The sequence below is a fragment of the Tenrec ecaudatus genome, chromosome 2 (assembly GCF_050624435.1).
Source record: "Tenrec ecaudatus isolate mTenEca1 chromosome 2, mTenEca1.hap1, whole genome shotgun sequence".
NCBI classification, from domain to species: domain Eukaryota; kingdom Metazoa; phylum Chordata; class Mammalia; order Afrosoricida; family Tenrecidae; genus Tenrec; species Tenrec ecaudatus.
Window position 1 is genome coordinate 215,101,633 of NC_134531.1, and position 18,895 is coordinate 215,120,527.

Genomic DNA, 18,895 nt, shown 5'->3' on the forward strand with positions numbered 1-18,895 from the left:
ACATATACATACATCAATTGTATAAAGCACATCTGCACATTCCCTGCCCCAGTCATTATCAAAGCATTTGCTCTCCACTTAAGCCCTTTGCTTCAGGTCAGAGTCCCTTTCTTTTCTTCTTACTGTCCCTTTGGGTTTTTTTTTCTTCCCTCTTGTCAGGAGTGAATTTTTCAATTTTGAGGATTTCCAATTTTCATACCTCAAACATTTTATGTTCTGATTATTAATAGATGCTTACAGCTATTGTTTCCTCATTTCGTGTCATGTTTCATCAGCAAATGAAGGTCTGAAAGCTTTACTCTGATCGCGTCATTATGATTGATGTTACTTTGAAGTGGCAGCTCTTCTCTAGTCAAATTTTGATGGACTCATGTACTGGCTGTGTATCTGACTGTTTTGCTGTTATTCATATAATTTTCTGCAGCAAACTCTTCAGCTGATTTCTTCTGTTCTTAGTGTATAATCTGCTGAAACCTTGCTCCTTGAGTGACCATACTTGTTTTTGATATTGCTGTGGCATCACTTCCAGCATCACAGCAAGTCACAGAGAAAAAAATTTAAAATGTATCTTAACACAAACATCTGAAATGGCATTAGAAAGAGTTCATTAAAAACTTGTTTTTGAAAAAAAAAAACACCCAGAAAAAAAACAACCAAAAAAACGTGTTTTTGTATACTCTATACTCAATTTTCAGCAATTTCAGGTGCTTAAGTAGAATTTTCCTTCTACTTAGTACACATGGATGGGCTCTATGAATGAATCCACTTGGTGACCAGTAACAACAAACTTTTAAAGGAAATACTTCATTTGCTTGAATTGTTCCCCAAACATTTTAATTAATTATGAGGTTTAGGATGTTTGTAATCAATTATTATTTATTTAAAGCAGAAATTCTGAGAATTAGTAATGTAACTTTAATTATAAGCATTGTCTGTTGGAATTTTAGTGTACTGTGCTTACATATTACAGATATATACTCCTTATATTTGTAGGTGATGGTGAGGTAATTGAACAGGTCATAAGTCTCCAAACCAATGATAACGGTGAACGAAGCCCAGAATCTAATATTCTTGATGGAATGATAAGACAGTTGCAGCAGGAGCAAGATCAGAGAATGGGAGCAGATCAGGACCCTGTTCCAAATGGACTTCCAAGTGGGGAGGAAACACCCAGAAGAGGTAATATATATTCAAAAAGTTTATGGGAAAATGTGGAATTAAAGAATAATGAAATGTCTTCGTGACTTGAAAAATTCCCTTAGGGATAACATATTCTGCCTTAATTAGTAAGGGAAGATTGTAATCAAAGAGTAAATGACATTTTTGTCACTGAATATGCAATGGGGAGAACGTAAAACTTTCTTTTAGTTTTACAATTTATTTTACAATAACTTATTTTTAGGAATCGTAATCTAGAGATAGATATATTAAGCAAAGTTGGTGTACTAATGGGCATTTGATTATAAAGTAGTCTGTAAAGTTACTGAATTTCTATTACACTGAAATTTTTGTTTTTATAAAGTTATTATATAAGTATGTCTAATTTATTCATCCTTTTGATAGACATTGAAGCTGGTTTTAAGTTTAGTTTGTCATGAAAAGAATTGCCATCGATTGTTTTTGTATGTATGCTGTAGTATGTATTTGAAAGAATTCTTCTTGTAATATAAATCTAGAAGTGGAATGTCCAAGTGTTAAGGATCTTCTAAGATAATGTCAAATTTTTGTTTAGAATGTTTTTACAATTTATACTCCCGCCAGAAATAATGTAGAAGATGATGTTAGTTTCATTCTCTAAATGTTTGTTGGTTGGATTTCCGGTTTTTTCCTTAACCCTTCAAATGGTCATCAGGTGGTAATGTTGATTGGAACTTCTTGTTTTTAAAGCCCTAATTAGATTGAGTATCTGTATATTCATTACCTGCCTTTGCGCTTTCTTTATTTTCATATTAAATGATGTTTGTTTATTATTTTTTAAATCATCTGAAGTTCTATGGAGTACGAATGCTATATTGTTGTCATCTGTTTTTTGTTGTTGTGGATCATACCAAGAGGCAAAAGATCCAAGGACAAGCCAGAGAATACTGTTATTATGATTCCAGTTCATCCTCGCCTGGGTCCAAACGAAATTTGTATAATTATGGCTCTGCTTTCAGTGACCGGCTGCAGACAAGTTCTCTTAGTAATACCACTTGTCTTAGTCTTGTTAGGGGACATTAATAAAAAGAGTTCCAACAAAACAGTGACTCGTGAAGAGATCTGCTGGGCCACTTCAATTCTAGCGCAGTATTAAAAAGTTCATAACCTTTTTTGCAGAATAGCATGATCATTTCAGCTTATTGTAAAGACGTTTACAGAAAATTCAAAATAAGTGTTGAGAAAAACACCAGGAAATTGACACCAAGTAATTTTTTTCTGTCATGAGAATATACTGCTCATTCTTTTGTGTAACGGGATGTCCACCGAGAAGTTCATTGAGACACTTACTTATTTTGTAACCCTGATCTGATCACACCAGGCCTCTTTTGGTTCTCTTCAAACCTGAGGAGCATTTAAAGCACCCCGGTTTTATTATCTTGAAGATGCCCAAATTTCCACTTTGGGGAAGAATTAGAGATGGACATACCATGTTTAGAAGAGTAGCATACTTTGATATTATTCTTTAATAAAGACATGCAGTTTTTTAGCAATGCTTTTTTATCCTTGCATCATATATTTTTTGCCCCTTGTATTTCACCTTTACAACATGTACTATAAATTACATAATTTCTGAGAGATCGTCATTCTATTTACAAAATTGTAGCACTCTACTGTGTGGCATTACTAATCTTTGTTATTAGTCTCTTTATGGACATTTAATTTATACCTCATAATTGGCTATTAAAATACTGCTGTGGCAACCATCTGCATATCTTCAAATTGGTTGGAGAATAACAATATAATTGTCAAACGAAGAACTTACTATCCAAACATTTCTTAAACATCAGTTCTTTAATAAAAATATTTAGATTGATAGGGACATTTAATGCAATGTCTTCTAGGGGAAAGTATAGTCTGTTTCGTAATGCAAATTGATTTAAATACCTGGTAAATAGAAGAATTGTGTAAATTAAAAAATGTAGAAATTGCATTTATTCCTATATGGATTTTTTCCCCCCAAGCCAAGGAGAACTGGAATAGTTGCAGTAGAATTTTAGAGCATGTGTTAATCTGGGTTGACTAGAGAAACAAATCCGGAGACACTCATGTATGGGTGTGAGATAATTTTATATTAAAGAACAATTGTGCATTAAGAAAACATCCTAGTCCAGTCCAGATCAAGTTCATAAGTCTGATATTAACCCAAATGCCAATACTAGTCCATAAATTCCTCTTTAGACTCACACAGCCATGCATTGATGCTGAATGCAAGAAGATCACAGGCTAGTGGGTAGAAAGTCTTGTGCCTCCAGTGGTGGCACAAGAAGCATCTCAGTGCTGGCATGGGTCTCCGTGTGGCTCTGCCAGTTCCAGGACTCTGGCTGCATTAGTGTAGTTCCATGTGGTTGGTTTGTCAGCAGAGTCTTCCACAGCTAAGGAGGAATACAGGAGTTCCCAGAATCCTCAGGAGAAGGCCAGACCCACATGGAGGTCTCATCTGGCATGGCCTGATTGACAGGCTAGACCCCGCCCCTTCGTAAGTTGACAGGCGATTATGTAACTGCATAGAGCATCCAGCAGGAAAGGGTATAATAACATTAATTTCTCTATTGCATATAAATAACTGGAGCCCTTTTCACTCTTTATTTTGAGAAAATCGCATTTTGCCTACCCTCCCTTCCCAGTGGCATGTTTCTAGCCTTGGTGGGTTCCAACCAGTTGCACTGCCTCCTGTGTGTGTATACCTGGTATACATCGGTAGTTCCAAAGGATCTGAATGCCACTATCATGTGCATGCTTCATTATCCTCTCATTCTGCTTTTGCTCATATGCCACTAGCATTATTTCTACATGGGATTTCACTTTTATGAATTTTTAATTTGCACTTAAGAATTTATGGCTGCCTACTTTAGTAACTCAAATTATACTTTTCACTTGGTAATTAGTGTATTTTGTTCCAGTTCTGGTTATAAAGCCACCTGGGTTTTGAGGATTCTTACCTTTAGTATTAATTTTTCATAGGGTGCATTTTTGGTATGTCATTTTGAAGGTGAAGTTTATAGTAATGTAATATTATGTTATAATTGAAAACACTTTTAGACTTTATTTTTTATCATGGAGTGGGTGAAAGTTTACAGAGAAAATTAATTTTCCAACCCACAATATATCCATTGTTTGTTTCATAACAAGTTGCAATTCCCTCAGTTTAACACTCCTCTCTGAGTTACTTTGTTTCCTTTTGTCTGTCTTTTCTGCACCTTGTTGCCTTCTGAGCTTTGGTATTAGGCAGATACTACTCTTTTGACCTCATTGGTTAATTATTCTGTATATTTCTCAGGAATATTGTTACTTATTTTATAGGCCTGTTTCTTGACTGAAGGTGATCCTTGGGGGTGGGTTTAATTTCATGTTTGAAGTACGCCCTTTTGGTAACATTTTATTGGTCTGTAATTCACACATATAATTTAATAGTTCAGTCATATTAAGAAGAGTTGTAAAATTATTACCACAATCAATTTTAGAACATTTTCTTTTTTCTTGAACTCATTGTTATTAGCTTCCCATTCCCCCAGCCTCCTCTTCCATATTCCCCCAAGAAACCGGTAATCCAGCTACTATATTTATACATTTACCTATCCTGGATTTCATATACAGAAAAACACACAAAACAACATCAGCAAACAACAATAACAAAGCAGAAAATACTAAAAAGAAAATACTTAAAATGGGTCAAACGGGGGGATCAAGTGATAAGGTGTTAAATTTTAACCTGACGGCCTTGGCAATCAATAATCCACTCTCCAGTGCACTCTGCGTGTTAGCAAGGCTACTCACGTCCTTGGGGTGTGGTCAAAGGGGATTCACAGGAGTTTTAATCTACCGGTATTTCCCATTCCCTTAACAAACAAAACAAAACTTTAAATGGCCCACAGGGAGACCACATTGTAACATACTACATTTTAACCTAACTACACCTACCAGAATGGACTTTAAAATCCTCTCTGTCTGTAAAGAGTGTCTTTGGGGCTCTCTACCAGTCTTATGTCTGACCAGTATGTCTGGTGTTTTTTATGATGTTGAATTTTGTACATTTTTATTCTACTTTGTCTAGGATCTTCTGTTGTGATCCCAGTCAAACAGTTGTTTGTGGTAACTGGCACCATTTATTTCTGATTACTCCCGGTAGTATTTGCTGGTGATTCACTTGGTCCATTAGTCTTTAGGACTAATTGCTTCATTTTTCAGTCTTTGGTTTCATTTACTGTGTAGTTAGAAATAATAGTTATATCTTGGATAGTTGTAAAAATTTTTTGAAAGTCCGGACAACAGAAAAGGGGGTGAAGGGAGACGTTGGACAGGGCGAGATATGACAAAATAATAATTTATAAATTATCAAGGATTCATGAGGAAGGGGGAGCGGGGAGGGAGGAGAAACAAAAAAAAGAGGCCCCGATGCCAAGGGCTTAAGTGGAGAGCAAATGTTTTGAAAATGATGAGGGCAATGAATGTACAGATGTGCTATTACACAGTTGATGTATGTATGGCTTGTGATAAGAGTTGTATGAGCCCCTAATAAAATGTTTTAAAAAATTCTCTGAAAGTCTACTGAGCTTGGAATATGAGGCAAATTATCTTAAATGTGTTTTTACTACACTTAATCTTAGCCAAAAGGCCGAGAAATGATTAAATGTTTTTTTTAGTATTTGAATTTTGCTTACTGTTCTCAGTCACGTTTCTGTTTTCAAAAATTTTCCAGTAGATCCTTATTTTTGGCATGTGTCTTAGGAATACATACATGCTACATGTTAAGTGAGTACTTGCCTTGAAATAATTTTTGTATATTTTTATTATATTTCAGGTTTTAGAAGACTAAGTTTAGATATTCAGTCTCCTCCAAATATTGGTCTACGTCGTAGTGGACAAGTTGAAGGTGTTCGTCAAATGCATCAAAATGCCCCACGAAGTCAGATTGCAACCGAACGTGATCTGCAAGCTTGGAAACGAAGAGTGGTTGTACCAGAGGTACCACTAGCCATATTTAGGTTTGTTTTAGGATATATATTTCTATTGATACTGACTGATAATGTAAGCATATGTTTATCTATACAGTTTATATTCTCTAGGTTGTGTAAGTAATCATATAAATATATCTTAAGTTCAAAGGGATTTCAAAAAGTTTCTGGAAAAATGTCATTGTCTGTTAGTTCTTTTTCCCCCAGGAACTTATTTCTTTCCATGAATTTTGTGAAGCCCCTCATAATTGGTTGAAAGCTAATTTAAATGTGGTAGGAAAATAACTTAAATTATTTCCTAACTCTTTAATAGGGTAAATTTTCTTGAGAGTCAATATTTTATTCATCTATTCCAATACCCATTTTTCTTCCTTGCATAATCTCTTGAGAGAAATAACAGATAAAGTTTTATTTCACTCATAAATATTTAAATATGCATTTCTAAAAGCTAAAGATTGTGTTAAAATATAAGTACTATTATCATCCTTAAGTGCACAGTTGTCCAGTATATGAGGGGGCACCCTACCCCTCAAAAACACAATAAAAAAAATCTTTTTATTGGGGCTCATAAGGCTTTTGTCACAATCTGTACATACATCAATTGAGCAAAGCACCCTTATACATTCATTTCACTCGTCATTCTCATAATTCACCTTCCACTTGGGTTCCTGGAATCAGCTCGGTTTCCCGTTTTTTCCCCCATCCCCCTCCCTCCCCGATCCCATCCCTGGTGCCTTGATAGTTTATAAATACTTATTATATCTTATCTTACACTCCCCTCACCCGCCTCCCCATTGCCCATCTCCCAGAGAGGAGGTTACACATAGATCTCCGAAATCGGTTCTCCCTTTCTACACCCCCTTCCCTCCCGGTGTCGCCACTCCCACCGCTGGTGTTGAGGGGTTCTTCTGTCCTAGATTCCCTGTGCCTCCAGATCCCCACTGCACTGCTGTACATCCTCTGGTATAACCAGGTCCGCAAGGTAGAATTGGGGTCATGATTATTGGGAGGAGAGGAAGCGTTCAGGAACTAGAGGAAGGTTTTGAGTTTCATTGTTGCCACACTGAACCCTGAGTGACTCATCTCCTCCCCACTACCCTTCTGGAAGGGATGTCCAGCTGTCTACAGATGGGCATTGGGTCCCCATCATGTGCTCCCCCTCTTTCACGGTGATGTGATTCTCACCACCACCCCACCTTTGTTGTTTGAGACCTGGTCTCCTCTGCCCTTCACGATCACCTATGTTGGTGTGCTGCTTCCATGTGGGCTTGGTTGCTTCTGGGCTAGATGGCCGCTTGTTTGCTTTCAAGCCTTTAAGTCCCCGGACGCTATATCTCTCAGTAGCCGGGCACCATCAGCCTTCTTCACCACACTTGCTTATGCACACTTTCATCTTCAGCGATTATGTGAGGAAGGTGATCACACAATGATTGTTTTTGTTCCTTGGTGTCTGCTACATGGTCCATTCAGCACCTTGTATTCACTTAGGCCGTGTGCTTCTTTGTGGGCTTTGTTGCTTCTGAGCTAGATGGCCGCTTATGTTCCTTCAAGTCTTTAAGACCCCAGACGCTGTATCTTTTTGATAGCCGGGCACCATCAGCTTTCTTCACCACGTTTGCTTACACACACGTCTGTCTTCAGTGATCACGTCGGGAAGGTGCGTATCCTGCAATGACTGTTTAGCATGGCGAGGTGCTATTGTATTGGGGGATTATGCATGAGGAGGCCCAATGTCCATCTGCTACCCTACTACTGAACCTATAAATATATGCACATAAGTCTATTGCCCCCATAATCATAAATGTATTTACATATGTACATGTCTGTATTTAGGCTTCTCTGTATGCACTTTGCCTCCTACTCCTTTCCTCTATTTCCTTTCGCTTTCCTCACGCCCCACTACTATGTTTAGCCTTCATTCTGGTTTCAGTAATTCCTCTCAATTACCTTGCTCTTGGTCACTCCCTACCAGTCAAAAACACATTTTTTTTTCAAAGCAATACACTTAAATATTTTTGCAAAACAACCATACATACCACCTTCAAAATGCTTTCTGTTACAATTAATACATTGGTCAAATCTGGAATTCCATTCTTGGAAACATTTCTCAAACTCATCTGTTTGGATGGCTGATGGCACCTCGTTTTATTCTTCACCTCTTCTGCCTTGTCATATTGCTGCCCTTTCATGTACATCTTCATTTGTGGAAACAAAAAGAAGTCAAATGGAGTGAGGTCAGGTGAGTCCGGTGCTTGGGGAAAAGAAGTATGCCAAAAAGTGGTGCACTGAGATGACTGCGTGAGCAGGTGTATTATGATAGCAAAAGCCAGTCCCTTGTCTGCCACATATCAGGCCTTTTTTGCCACACAGTTAAACAATCTTTTCAGAATCTTTAAATAGAAAGCTTGATTAACAGTCTGAACTGTTGGAACAAACTCCAAATGTACTATCCCCCTCATATAAAAAAAACCCAATTTTGATCTTTGATTTCACTTGATGAATTTTTCGGGGGACGAGGTGTGATGGCATCTTCTACTGTCTAATTGATGTTTGCTTTCAGGGTTGGGGCTATGAGTAAGAATAGCACCATGTCTCCTCATCAGTAATGACCAGAAAGAAAGTCAGAGCTATTCTTTCAAAGCATGGTGTGTTTGCACTTGATGTTCTTTTTCTGCTTAGTCAGTCATAACCCGAGTCACAAATTTTGTAGCGACCCTTTTCATTCCCAAATCTGCCTTTACAATTTTGCTGACCCGGGCTCCAAGATAGTCCACATAACTTCCCCATCAAGTAGTCTGTCCTTGGTCTTTGAGCCCAAGTGCATGCATTTTGCCGACATATTCATCTCTTTGGGAAGTTGGTGGACGTCCAGAAAGATGTTTGTCATCCATTGACATTTCTTTTTTTGAAACAAAAACTATTATTACACTTGAGTTTTTCCCATAGCGCTGTCCTTGTAAGCTGTGTTTAACATCACAATAGTTTCTGTGTCAGTTTTCCCAAGCAGGAAACAAAAATTCACAGCCCACACTGTTCTTGTAAATTGGCCATCACGAAATGAAATTCAGGTGAAAGGGATTTTACAAAAATATTCACTGACCAGAGAGAACCTTCCCAGGTGACGCCACTTGGTGCACTAAGAGCAAGTTGCTTGATGCTCTCCTAGTGGGAAAAAAATGAATACTATGAAAGCTCTGCCTAATGGAGCTTTTTCTGTTTTGTTTTGTTTTTATGTGTGTGCGGGAGGTACTCTCTCGGAAGCTGTTACTGTCCAGTGGTATGGACCTGCAGTGAGTGATGACCTGAAGAAAAAGACATGGCCAATGGACTGATGATCCAAAGGCAAATTTTATTTCCAAAATACATCTTTATACATTAATGAGGCAAGGATACATAGCTTGCATAGTGTAACAAAAACAGCGTGATACAATTTCTCTAAGCACAAAAAATTCCATGGGACTTATCTTAACAAATGCAGCTGTGTTCTGAGTTTACTCATTGTGTCTTGGAAATTGGCAAAACGTCATAAGGACACAGTGTCGCCAAGCACCTCAAACAATCACCAATACTCTTCGGTTAAAACTCAATGACTCGGGGATGAACCGGAAAATGGCAACTAGTTCAGATTCACCTTTTGGGAGCTCCTGCTACCAGATCAGATAATTGGGAGGAGGGGAAATGGTGTAGACTTAAATCCCGTGTTCTGGGATGCGAATTCAGCAGGGCTCGGCCCCAATATCAGCTACGTGGACAACTGCCCCTCTCCCTTGAAGAATTTAGAGGATGGCACTGAAACTGCAGCTAGGGGAGTGGGATATGTCTGATTAGAGCACACGGGAACAAATGAATGGGGAGGAAGAGAGAGTGGAGCACATCCTGGCCCACCAGGCCAGGAGGATGATATGACCGCTCCAAATAGCCAGTGTGCAGAGTGGACCATATGGCTGATACCACTATGAGACATGACGTCTCTTGCTGACCCGTGGTTCTACGGGGCACAACACTGGCCCAGTCTGACCTTGTGACACTGAGGCAAAACACTAAAGGTGTGTGGCAGAGCAATGGGGGGAGCAGAGAAGGGAGCTCCTGAGAGAGTGCAAGGGATAGACTTTTGGGCCAGAGCGTGGCGCCCCATCAGACTTGACTGGAGGACATGCCTAGAGGTCAAAATTCAGACCTTGATCTATTTACAGGATTTTCTTTTTCTTTTTTTAAATTTTTTTATTTTAACAATTTATTGGGGCTGATACAATTCTTTTCACAGTTCATACATATACATACATCAATTGTATAAAGCACATCTGTACAGTCTTTGCCCTAATCATTTTTTTCTCTTTTCTTCTTTTACATTTTATTAGGGACTCAAACAACTCTTACCACAATCCATACATATACATACATCAATTGTATAAAGCACATCCATACATTCCCTGCCCCAATCATTCTCAAGGTATTTGCTCTCCACTTAAGCCCCTTGCATCAGGTCCTCTTTTATTCCCCCCCTCCCTCCCCATTCCCCCCTCCCTCATATGCCCTTGGTAATTTATACATCGTTATTTTGTCATATCTTGCCCTATCTGGAGTCTCCCCCCCTTCTCTGCTGTCCCTCTCCCAGGGAAGAGGTCACATGTGGATCCTTGTAATCAGTTCCCCCTTTCCAACCCACTCACCCTCCACTCTCCCAGCATCGTCCCTCACACCCTTGGTCCTGAAGGTATCATCCACCCTGGATTCCCTGTACCTCCAACCCTCATATGTACCAGTGTACAGCCTCTGTCCTGTCCAGCCCTGCAAGGTAGAATTCGGATCATGGTAGTTGGGGGGAGGAAGCATCCAGGATCTGGGGGAAAGCTGTGTTCTTCATCGATACTACCTCACACCCTAATTAACCCATCTCCTCTCCTAAACCCCTCTATGAGGGGATCTCCATTGGCCGACACTTGGGCCTTGGGTCTCCACTCTGCACTTCCCCCTTCATTTAATATGATATATATATACATATATACACATACATATATACATATACATTCTTCTCTGAGTCATTGTTTTTCTTTTTTCTGTCATCATGTTCTCTTGTCGCTTTCCCTTGCTGTACCTTGATTTTTTGGGTGCATATTATAGTTAAGATAGGCTGAATGAGCAGCGTGGAGGAGAAAACAATGGGACCTATGGTTCCGGGGGGACCTGGGAGAAGGGGAGGCTGGGGAAAGGAGGTGGTGTTGTCCAACCCAGGGACAAGGGAACAAGTCATCCAAAATGAGTGGCAAAGAGGGTGTGAGAGGCCTTGTAGGGATTCAGCAAGGGCAATGTAACAGAGAAATTACTGAAACCCAAATGAAGGCTGAGCATAATAGTGGGACAAGAAAGTAAAAGGAAATAGAAGAAAGGAACTATGAGCCAAAGGGTATTTATAGAGGTCTAAATACAGGCATGTACATATGTAAATATATTTATATAGGATGGGGGGAAATAGATCTATGTGCATATATTTATAGGTTTACTATTAAGGCAGCAGATGGACATTGGTCCTCCACTCAAGTGCTTCCTCAATGCAAACACATTGTGTTACATTAAATTGGCATTCCATGATGCACACCTTCCTGACATGATCGCTGAAGACAAATGTGTGCATAAGCAAATGTGAAGAAAGCTGATGGTGCCCAGCTACCAAAAGATATAGCATCTGGGGTCTTAAAGGCTTGAAGATAAACAAGCGGGCATCTAGCTTAGAAGCAACAAAGCCCACATGGAAGAAGCACACCTGCCTGTGAGATCATGAGGTGTCGAAGGGATTGGGGATTAGATATCAGGCATCAAAGAACAAAAAAAAAATCATATTGTAAAAGAGGGTGGAGTGCAGAGTGGAGACCCAAAGCCCATCTGTAGGCAACTGGGCACCCTTTTACAGAAGGGTCGCAGGGAGGAGACAAGCCAGTCAGGGTACAGTGTAGCAACAATGAAACATACAACTTTCTTCTAGTTTTTGAGTACTACCCCCCCACACTATCATGATCCAAATATTCTACCTTACAAATATGGCTAGACCAGAGGATGTACCATGGTATATTTAGGAACTGGAAACGGAATCCAGAACAGATGATCCTTTCTGGACCAGTTGTGAGAGTGGCGATACCGGAAGGTGGAGGGAGGGTGGAGTAGAAAGGGGGAATCGATGAAAAGGATCTACATAAAACCTCCTCCCTGGGGGGTGGACAACAGAAAAGTGGGTGAAGGGAGACGTTGGACAGGGCAAGATATGACAAAATAATTTATAAATTATCAAGGGTTCATGGAGCAGGATGGGAGGTGAAGGCAGGGAGGGAGGGGGGAAATGAGCTGATACCAAGGGTTCAATTAGAAGGAAAATGTATTGAGAGTGATGATGGCAGCAAATGTACAAATGTATGTGTGTATGGAGTGTGATAAGAATTGTACAAGCCCCTGTTGGATTGGGGAAAGGAACGCGAGCTCACCTTGGGCACACGGAAGAATTACGACCAGTTGAGATGCAAACACGTCAAAAGGAGTTTATTTTTCTAGCTCGAGCTAGGGCTTTCTTCCCTCCACTGCCCAGCGCAGCGGGGACCCAGCGTCCAAAAGGGAATCAGCCCCGAGTTCTTTGTTCCCTGGGCTTTTATGGGGCTAGGGACTGGGGGCAGTCCAGTGTTGCTGTTTTTAAACTTACTGTAGAAAACTTCTGGCATCAGCGTTGTCCAGTGGTGGTTGGCAAGTAGTTCCGCGCGTATTCTCTTGACTGGTCAATTGAGGATGGTGGTCGCTGCTCCCTACTGGTCAGTGTGGGACAGGTGATGCCTTCTCTGACAGAATTACCTCAGTGTCCAGGAATCTGAAATTAGAGCTTAAGCCTGCCCCAGACTTTGGTTGTATAAGGCCTGTCATGGTGCTGGTGCCAGTAGTTGTAAATCAGGACCCCACCCCCCCAATAAAGTGATTACAAAAAAGCTCAAAAATCAGTGACTCTCTATAGTAAGCAAATATATGTTCTTACGTCTTCGTTTTTCTCAAAGGATGGTTTTCAGTTATTTGCAAGACCATGTCATGGGTGGTATAATTCTATTAGGAGGTATCTAATGGCTTCATACTGTTCGTTAGAAACTCTACAGTATAGTGATATTTTAACTGTACCAGATATTTTTTGTTACCTTAGATTCTTCTTAAAAAGAATTTGTTCAAATTTGTAGGAAGCTGGAAGACTTCAGAATAGAGAAAGGTGAAGAGGAAAAGAGCCTTTACATAATTGGAAGAAAAAAGAAGACTCTTCAACTCTCCCCAAAGGTGACCATTCTGTTTCTTTAGGAATAGCAAGTCAGAATTTAATGTCATATGGACATTAACATTGAAAATTATAGACACATTGTTTGGTTATTCCTTTTAAGATATCCTCAAAAGTTTTCTTTTTATTCTGTTTAAATATTCATAGTATTCAGCTGCATGTAAAATATTTCATAGTTGAGGTCCAGCTTGGGATTTAAATCATTAGACTTAAGCTTCTATAGCTATTTAAAAGGAATAGTATGAAAGCTTAGGAAGTTGTCTGATGCCTAATGTGGTAGAAAATTGTGGAAAAGTACAATCTGATGACCACACAGTTGAAAAACTAGAACATTAGTAGCACATGAAGAGCACCGGAATGTCTACACCCTGTTGTGTCCTCACCACCGTCCCCATCACCAGTATCTTAAGTTTTAAAACCATTAACTGTTTTTGAGATTTGGTTTAAATCGTGTTTTATTGAGAGCAACATCACCCACAATTGGCAAAAATGGTTATTTGGAGGAGAAAAATAACATGTATGTTATATAGAGTATAACCTTGTCTCCTCTTGCTGACATTGTTGTGGTTTCAACTCATAGTAACTCTTTAGTACAGAGTATAGCTGCTGCTACCTCATAGAATTTCTAAGGCTGAACTCCTTAAGATGCACAGATTCCACATCTTGCAAAGAGTGATTCAAAATGGGTTTCAGTCACTGACCTTTTTCTTAGCTGTTCACAGCCGCATTAATTAATTTTTCTACTGTGCTTTCTTAGGCATCACATAGGCTATATTACATTGTGTTCATGGAAGATAACACAAAATGTGAGCAAGATAAGTGATACAAAACGGTTGATGTTTGTGATTTGAGGACTTTTTCCCAATTCATTGTCTGCTGAATTCATATTGTGAGAGCCTACCATACCTGTTGATTGCCCTTTAATGACATTATTAAAGCATGATCTTGCTTTTGTATGTTATCAGGATATTGAGAATAAAATACATTTTATTATTATATTCAATCCATCATTAATCGTTATATGCCGAAAAAAACCTCCACATGATTTTAACTTATGTGAGTGAAAAATCTAGCAACTGACTTCTCAAACCAACTAGAATAATAAACTCACTGAAATAGTTTTAGGTTTTAAGAAACCAATTGTCTTTATTTTTCCTTTTGTTAAAAAAATGTTGAAAGGGATTAAAAATTCTTAGGATGTTTTATTAGTTTGCTGGGTTTTTGTTTATTTTAAATGGTTTTATGGCATATATTTTACATACACAATTCAGTTTGGTCATAAGAGTTGCACAATCATCTCCATAATCAATTTTAGTAAAGAAACTTTACGTCTAACAACATTAAAATTTATTCCTTTAAGCTAATATACACATACAACTACATAAATTACTTTGTTACCTAACAAACAGCTGCAAAGTTAAATGCTAATAAATTTAAAGCTTTTAATGGTAACTAAAAAATTTCACCCATTCTTAAATTTACCTTGTAAATGAGAAAAATTATATATATTTCTTCATAAAAGTACATGCATGTATAGTGCATAAACTCATACAGTATATCTGCTACAGTAAAATTGGGGCACACAATTAGGAAAAAGTTTAAAAATCTCTTATAGATGGCAGTGATAAAAAAATTTGAGAAACACTGATCTAAATGGGATAATATATATACTTTTGTGTCTTGATCATTTAACCTTGTGAGGTTTATATATGTTTTTGTGAGTAATTGAAGTTCCTTTGTTTTCATTGTTAGGTAGTGTTCCCTTGATGAATATACTGCTATTTCATCAGTTTATTCTGAAAGGATACTTGGGTTCTTTTCATATGTATACATTTTTATTTTATTTTATTTTATTGGGGACTCTTACAGCTCCTATCACAATCCATACATACATCCTTTGCGTAAAACACATCTGTACGTATTTTGTCATCATCTTTTCATATTTCAGCTGTTAGGATTATTACTCTTGTCAATATATTTGTACACACCTCGTGGTATTTTTGTGTATATTTGTTTTGGGTATAGGAGGCAGCTTCAAAAATTGCAGAAAGTTTTAACTTTCCTTTAATTCTGCTTTTCCATGAACAGTTTGAAAAACTTTAGTTTACATTGGAGTGAAATTGTTGGTTCTTCGGCTATGTGTATAATAAACTTGAGTGTAATAGACTTTAGTAGCAAATGCTATGTAGGGATTCATAATGATTGCCCTTCTAGTGAAATGTGTTATGCATGTAGAGTTTTCTCTTTCTTCGTATTCTATAATTTTTTGATATTTGTCATTTGCACTCATGTTAAGACTTTTTCTTGATGTCATTGAACCTTTTGTCATTTTGAATTGTCAACCTTTACCTTTTCTTCTTAATGATGTTTTATAGGAATGTAGCTGTGCCCAAGTCCTTTTTAGCTAGTGTTTGCCTCCATTCTTTGCTTTATGTTTCTTCCTTCTTGCTCTGAGAACTCTGTTTCATTTTTCTGTTCTTCACTGTTTGCTAAAAATTCAGTTCTTTAGTTGTTTTCCATTTTAATTTCTTTTTCTGGTTCTTGAATCTCAGTTTGGTGATTATGTAGTTTTAAAGTTTTATGTTGAAGTTCTTACTGTTTTCTTGAAAATAAGACAGCTGTATTGAAAGCCGACACCTGGCAATTTCATTATTTTATCATCTTGATCTCCGAGGATCTGTTTTCATTTTATTGATCTTTCTAATTTCTTTACAATCCCATTTTCTTTGTTGCTAGTTTGTTTGATAGAATGCTAAACTATTAGAGATGGTATTATTTCTTTCTCACGTATATATTTATTTCTGGCAGTTGTCTAGCAGCACTATCAAGCTTTGTTCTTGTTCGGTGTTGTCCAGTTAGTTCTGACTCAAAGTAGGCCTCTACCATGGAAGGAAACACTGCCTTGTTTAGTCCTGTCCCATCCACATTTTGAACATTTTTTTTCTTTTCATTTTGAACATTTTGGTCGCACAGATTAAGCATTGTTACTTTAATTCAAACAGGGATGGGCTTTAGTGTCTTGGAATTACTATGTTATCTGTAGTTATTATAATCCTAGGCTGCTCTGAATTTGTAATTTTTGTTAGCTTGTTCAGTTTTTGCTTAACTACAATACCTTTTTTGCTTTCTCTTTCAGAGTGAAAGCATTGTTGTTAGGTGCCATTGAGTCCGTTCAAACTCAAAGTGAGCCTTTGTACAACAGAAGAAAACACCATGCCCAGTCCTGTGCCATTCTAACAATTATTTTTACCTTTTGAGCCCATTGTTACAGTAACTTGTGGCATCAATCCATCTCCTAAAGCAGTGGTTCTCAACCTTTCCCTAATACCGTGACCCTTTAATACAGTTCCTTATGTTGTGGTGGCCCCCAACTATAACATTATTGTCATTGCTACTTCATAACTGTGATTTTGCTATCATTATGAATCCAGCGAGCCCTGTGACAGGGTCATTCAACCCTCAAAGGGATCACGACCCACAGGTTGAGATCCGCTATCCTAGAGGGTCTATCACTGTGTCAGCCCATCCTTACAGGGTCTGCCCTTTACATTATTTACCAAATACGATGTCCTTTTCCAGACACTGGCCTCACCAGATAACATGTCCAAAGTATATCAGATAGTCTTCCCATCCTGACTTCTGAGTAGCATTCTGGCTATACTTCTCCAAGTTAGATTTATTTGTTCTTTTGGCAGTCCATGATACTTTGAATATTCTTCACTAGCACTGAAAGTCAAATCCTTGGGTTCTTTGATCTTTTTTATTCCGTATTGAACTTTCACTTGCATATGAGGCAATTGAACATATCCTTCCAGTGCCTCATCCGTTTATCGAAACATATCAATTGATATTCTCTCAATTCCTGGAGTTTTTTTTTAACTAATGCTTCCAGTGCAGCCTGGATTCTTCTTTCAGTACCATTGGTTCTTGATTATATACCACCTCTTGAAGTCATTGATTGTCAACTTTTTTTTTTTTAATAATAGGCACTCTTATTTCTTCAGTCTTATTTTGATGTTTTCTATATCATTGAATATTTTTCCCATAAATCTTTCAGTATTACAACTTGAGGCTTGCATTTTTTTCTCCAATTTTTTAAACTTGATATATATGGAGTATTTCCTTTTTGTTTTCTAACTCAGGATCTTTGCACATTTCCTTATACTACTTTGTCTTAATGCCTTTTGAAATTTTCTATTCAGGTCTTTAACTTCATTCCTTTTGTTTGCTATAGCTACTCTTATAGAAGAGCAAGTATCAGAATCTCTTATAACATCCATTTTGATTTTTTTCCTGTTTTAAATTCTCTTTTGCTTTCTTCATATAGGATACCATTCATGTCTTCTGACAGCTTATCAGGTCTTCTGCCATTAGTGTTCAGTGAATCATATCTATTCTTGACATGTTTCAGAAATTTAAGTGGGATATACTCAAGGGCATAATTTAATTCCTATGAACTTGTTTTATGTTTCTTCAGCATCAACCTGAACTTACATTTGAGCAATGTTCCAAAGTCTGTTCCAAAGTCAGTCCCTGCCCTTGGTGTTGCTGATTATAGTGAGCTTCCCCATTGTCTGTTCACCGATATAGTCAGTTTGATTTCTGCATATTCCATCTGTAGAATTCCATGTTATAGTTAACTTACGTGTTGTAAAAAGGTATTTGCGATGAAGTAGTTGGCTTTACAAAATTCTATCATGGGATCTCTATCTTCATTTCATCACCAAGCCAATTTTTCAACTACTGCCCCTCCCTCTTTTTTCCAACTTTGATTTTTCAATTGACAGTAAATGTCAGTGCATCTGGAGTGTATGTTTGATCAATTTCAATTGAGGTTGATATAGTTCTTCAATATCTTCATCACTGGTTTTAGTGGTTGGTACTTAAATTTTAATAATAATTTTTATTAACTGCCATTTTCTTTATGTATACAGGTATTATTCTATATGAGTCAGACAGACTTTGTGGCAGTGAGAGCTTTAATTGTTAGTTAATGTTAAGCTGATTCTTTCTCAGGGCAACTTTATATATTCAGAGCAGAACTTTTCCTTGGGGTTTTCAAGGCTATGACCTAGTTGAGGCAGAATGTGAGGCCTGTCTCCCACTTTTCAACAATCAGCCTCTCGGGTAGTGGTTATGTGTTTAACTCTGTTACTTCCCCTAATGAAATCCTACAGTGTTTTTCTATCATTGTCATCTTTAACTTTGTTTATCCAGAACTTTCAACCCTTTTTTTTACTCCTAATATACCTTTTATTTAGCTTTGTCATGTACATTTTTTTAAATACAGTTTTATATGTGAAATTTATGTGGCTTGCTTCATTGGATTATTTTGTTGGCAGTGATCTGGAACTGAACCTGCAGTGTCTTCAGGGTGTGCCTTCATATTCATAGATACGTATAGATATACTCACAGTTGCAAATAAAGGTTTTGCACCAGCCTTCCTAT

The 18,895-nt window shown here is 37.9% G+C and overlaps 1 protein-coding gene across 2 annotated transcripts in view; it reads left to right on the plus strand.

Moving 5' to 3' along the window:
- The window catches only part of BRWD1 (bromodomain and WD repeat domain containing 1), a 145,428-nt gene that overhangs the window by 62,540 nt on the left and 63,993 nt on the right, over window positions 1–18,895 (plus strand). For both annotated transcript variants that reach the window (XM_075542286.1, XM_075542285.1), the window contains exons 18-20: window positions 994–1,179; window positions 5,999–6,182; window positions 13,355–13,448. In XM_075542286.1, coding sequence (XP_075398401.1) covers window positions 994–1,179; window positions 5,999–6,182; window positions 13,355–13,448 — 464 coding nt within the window. The remainder of the gene's footprint in view (window positions 1–993; window positions 1,180–5,998; window positions 6,183–13,354; window positions 13,449–18,895) is intronic.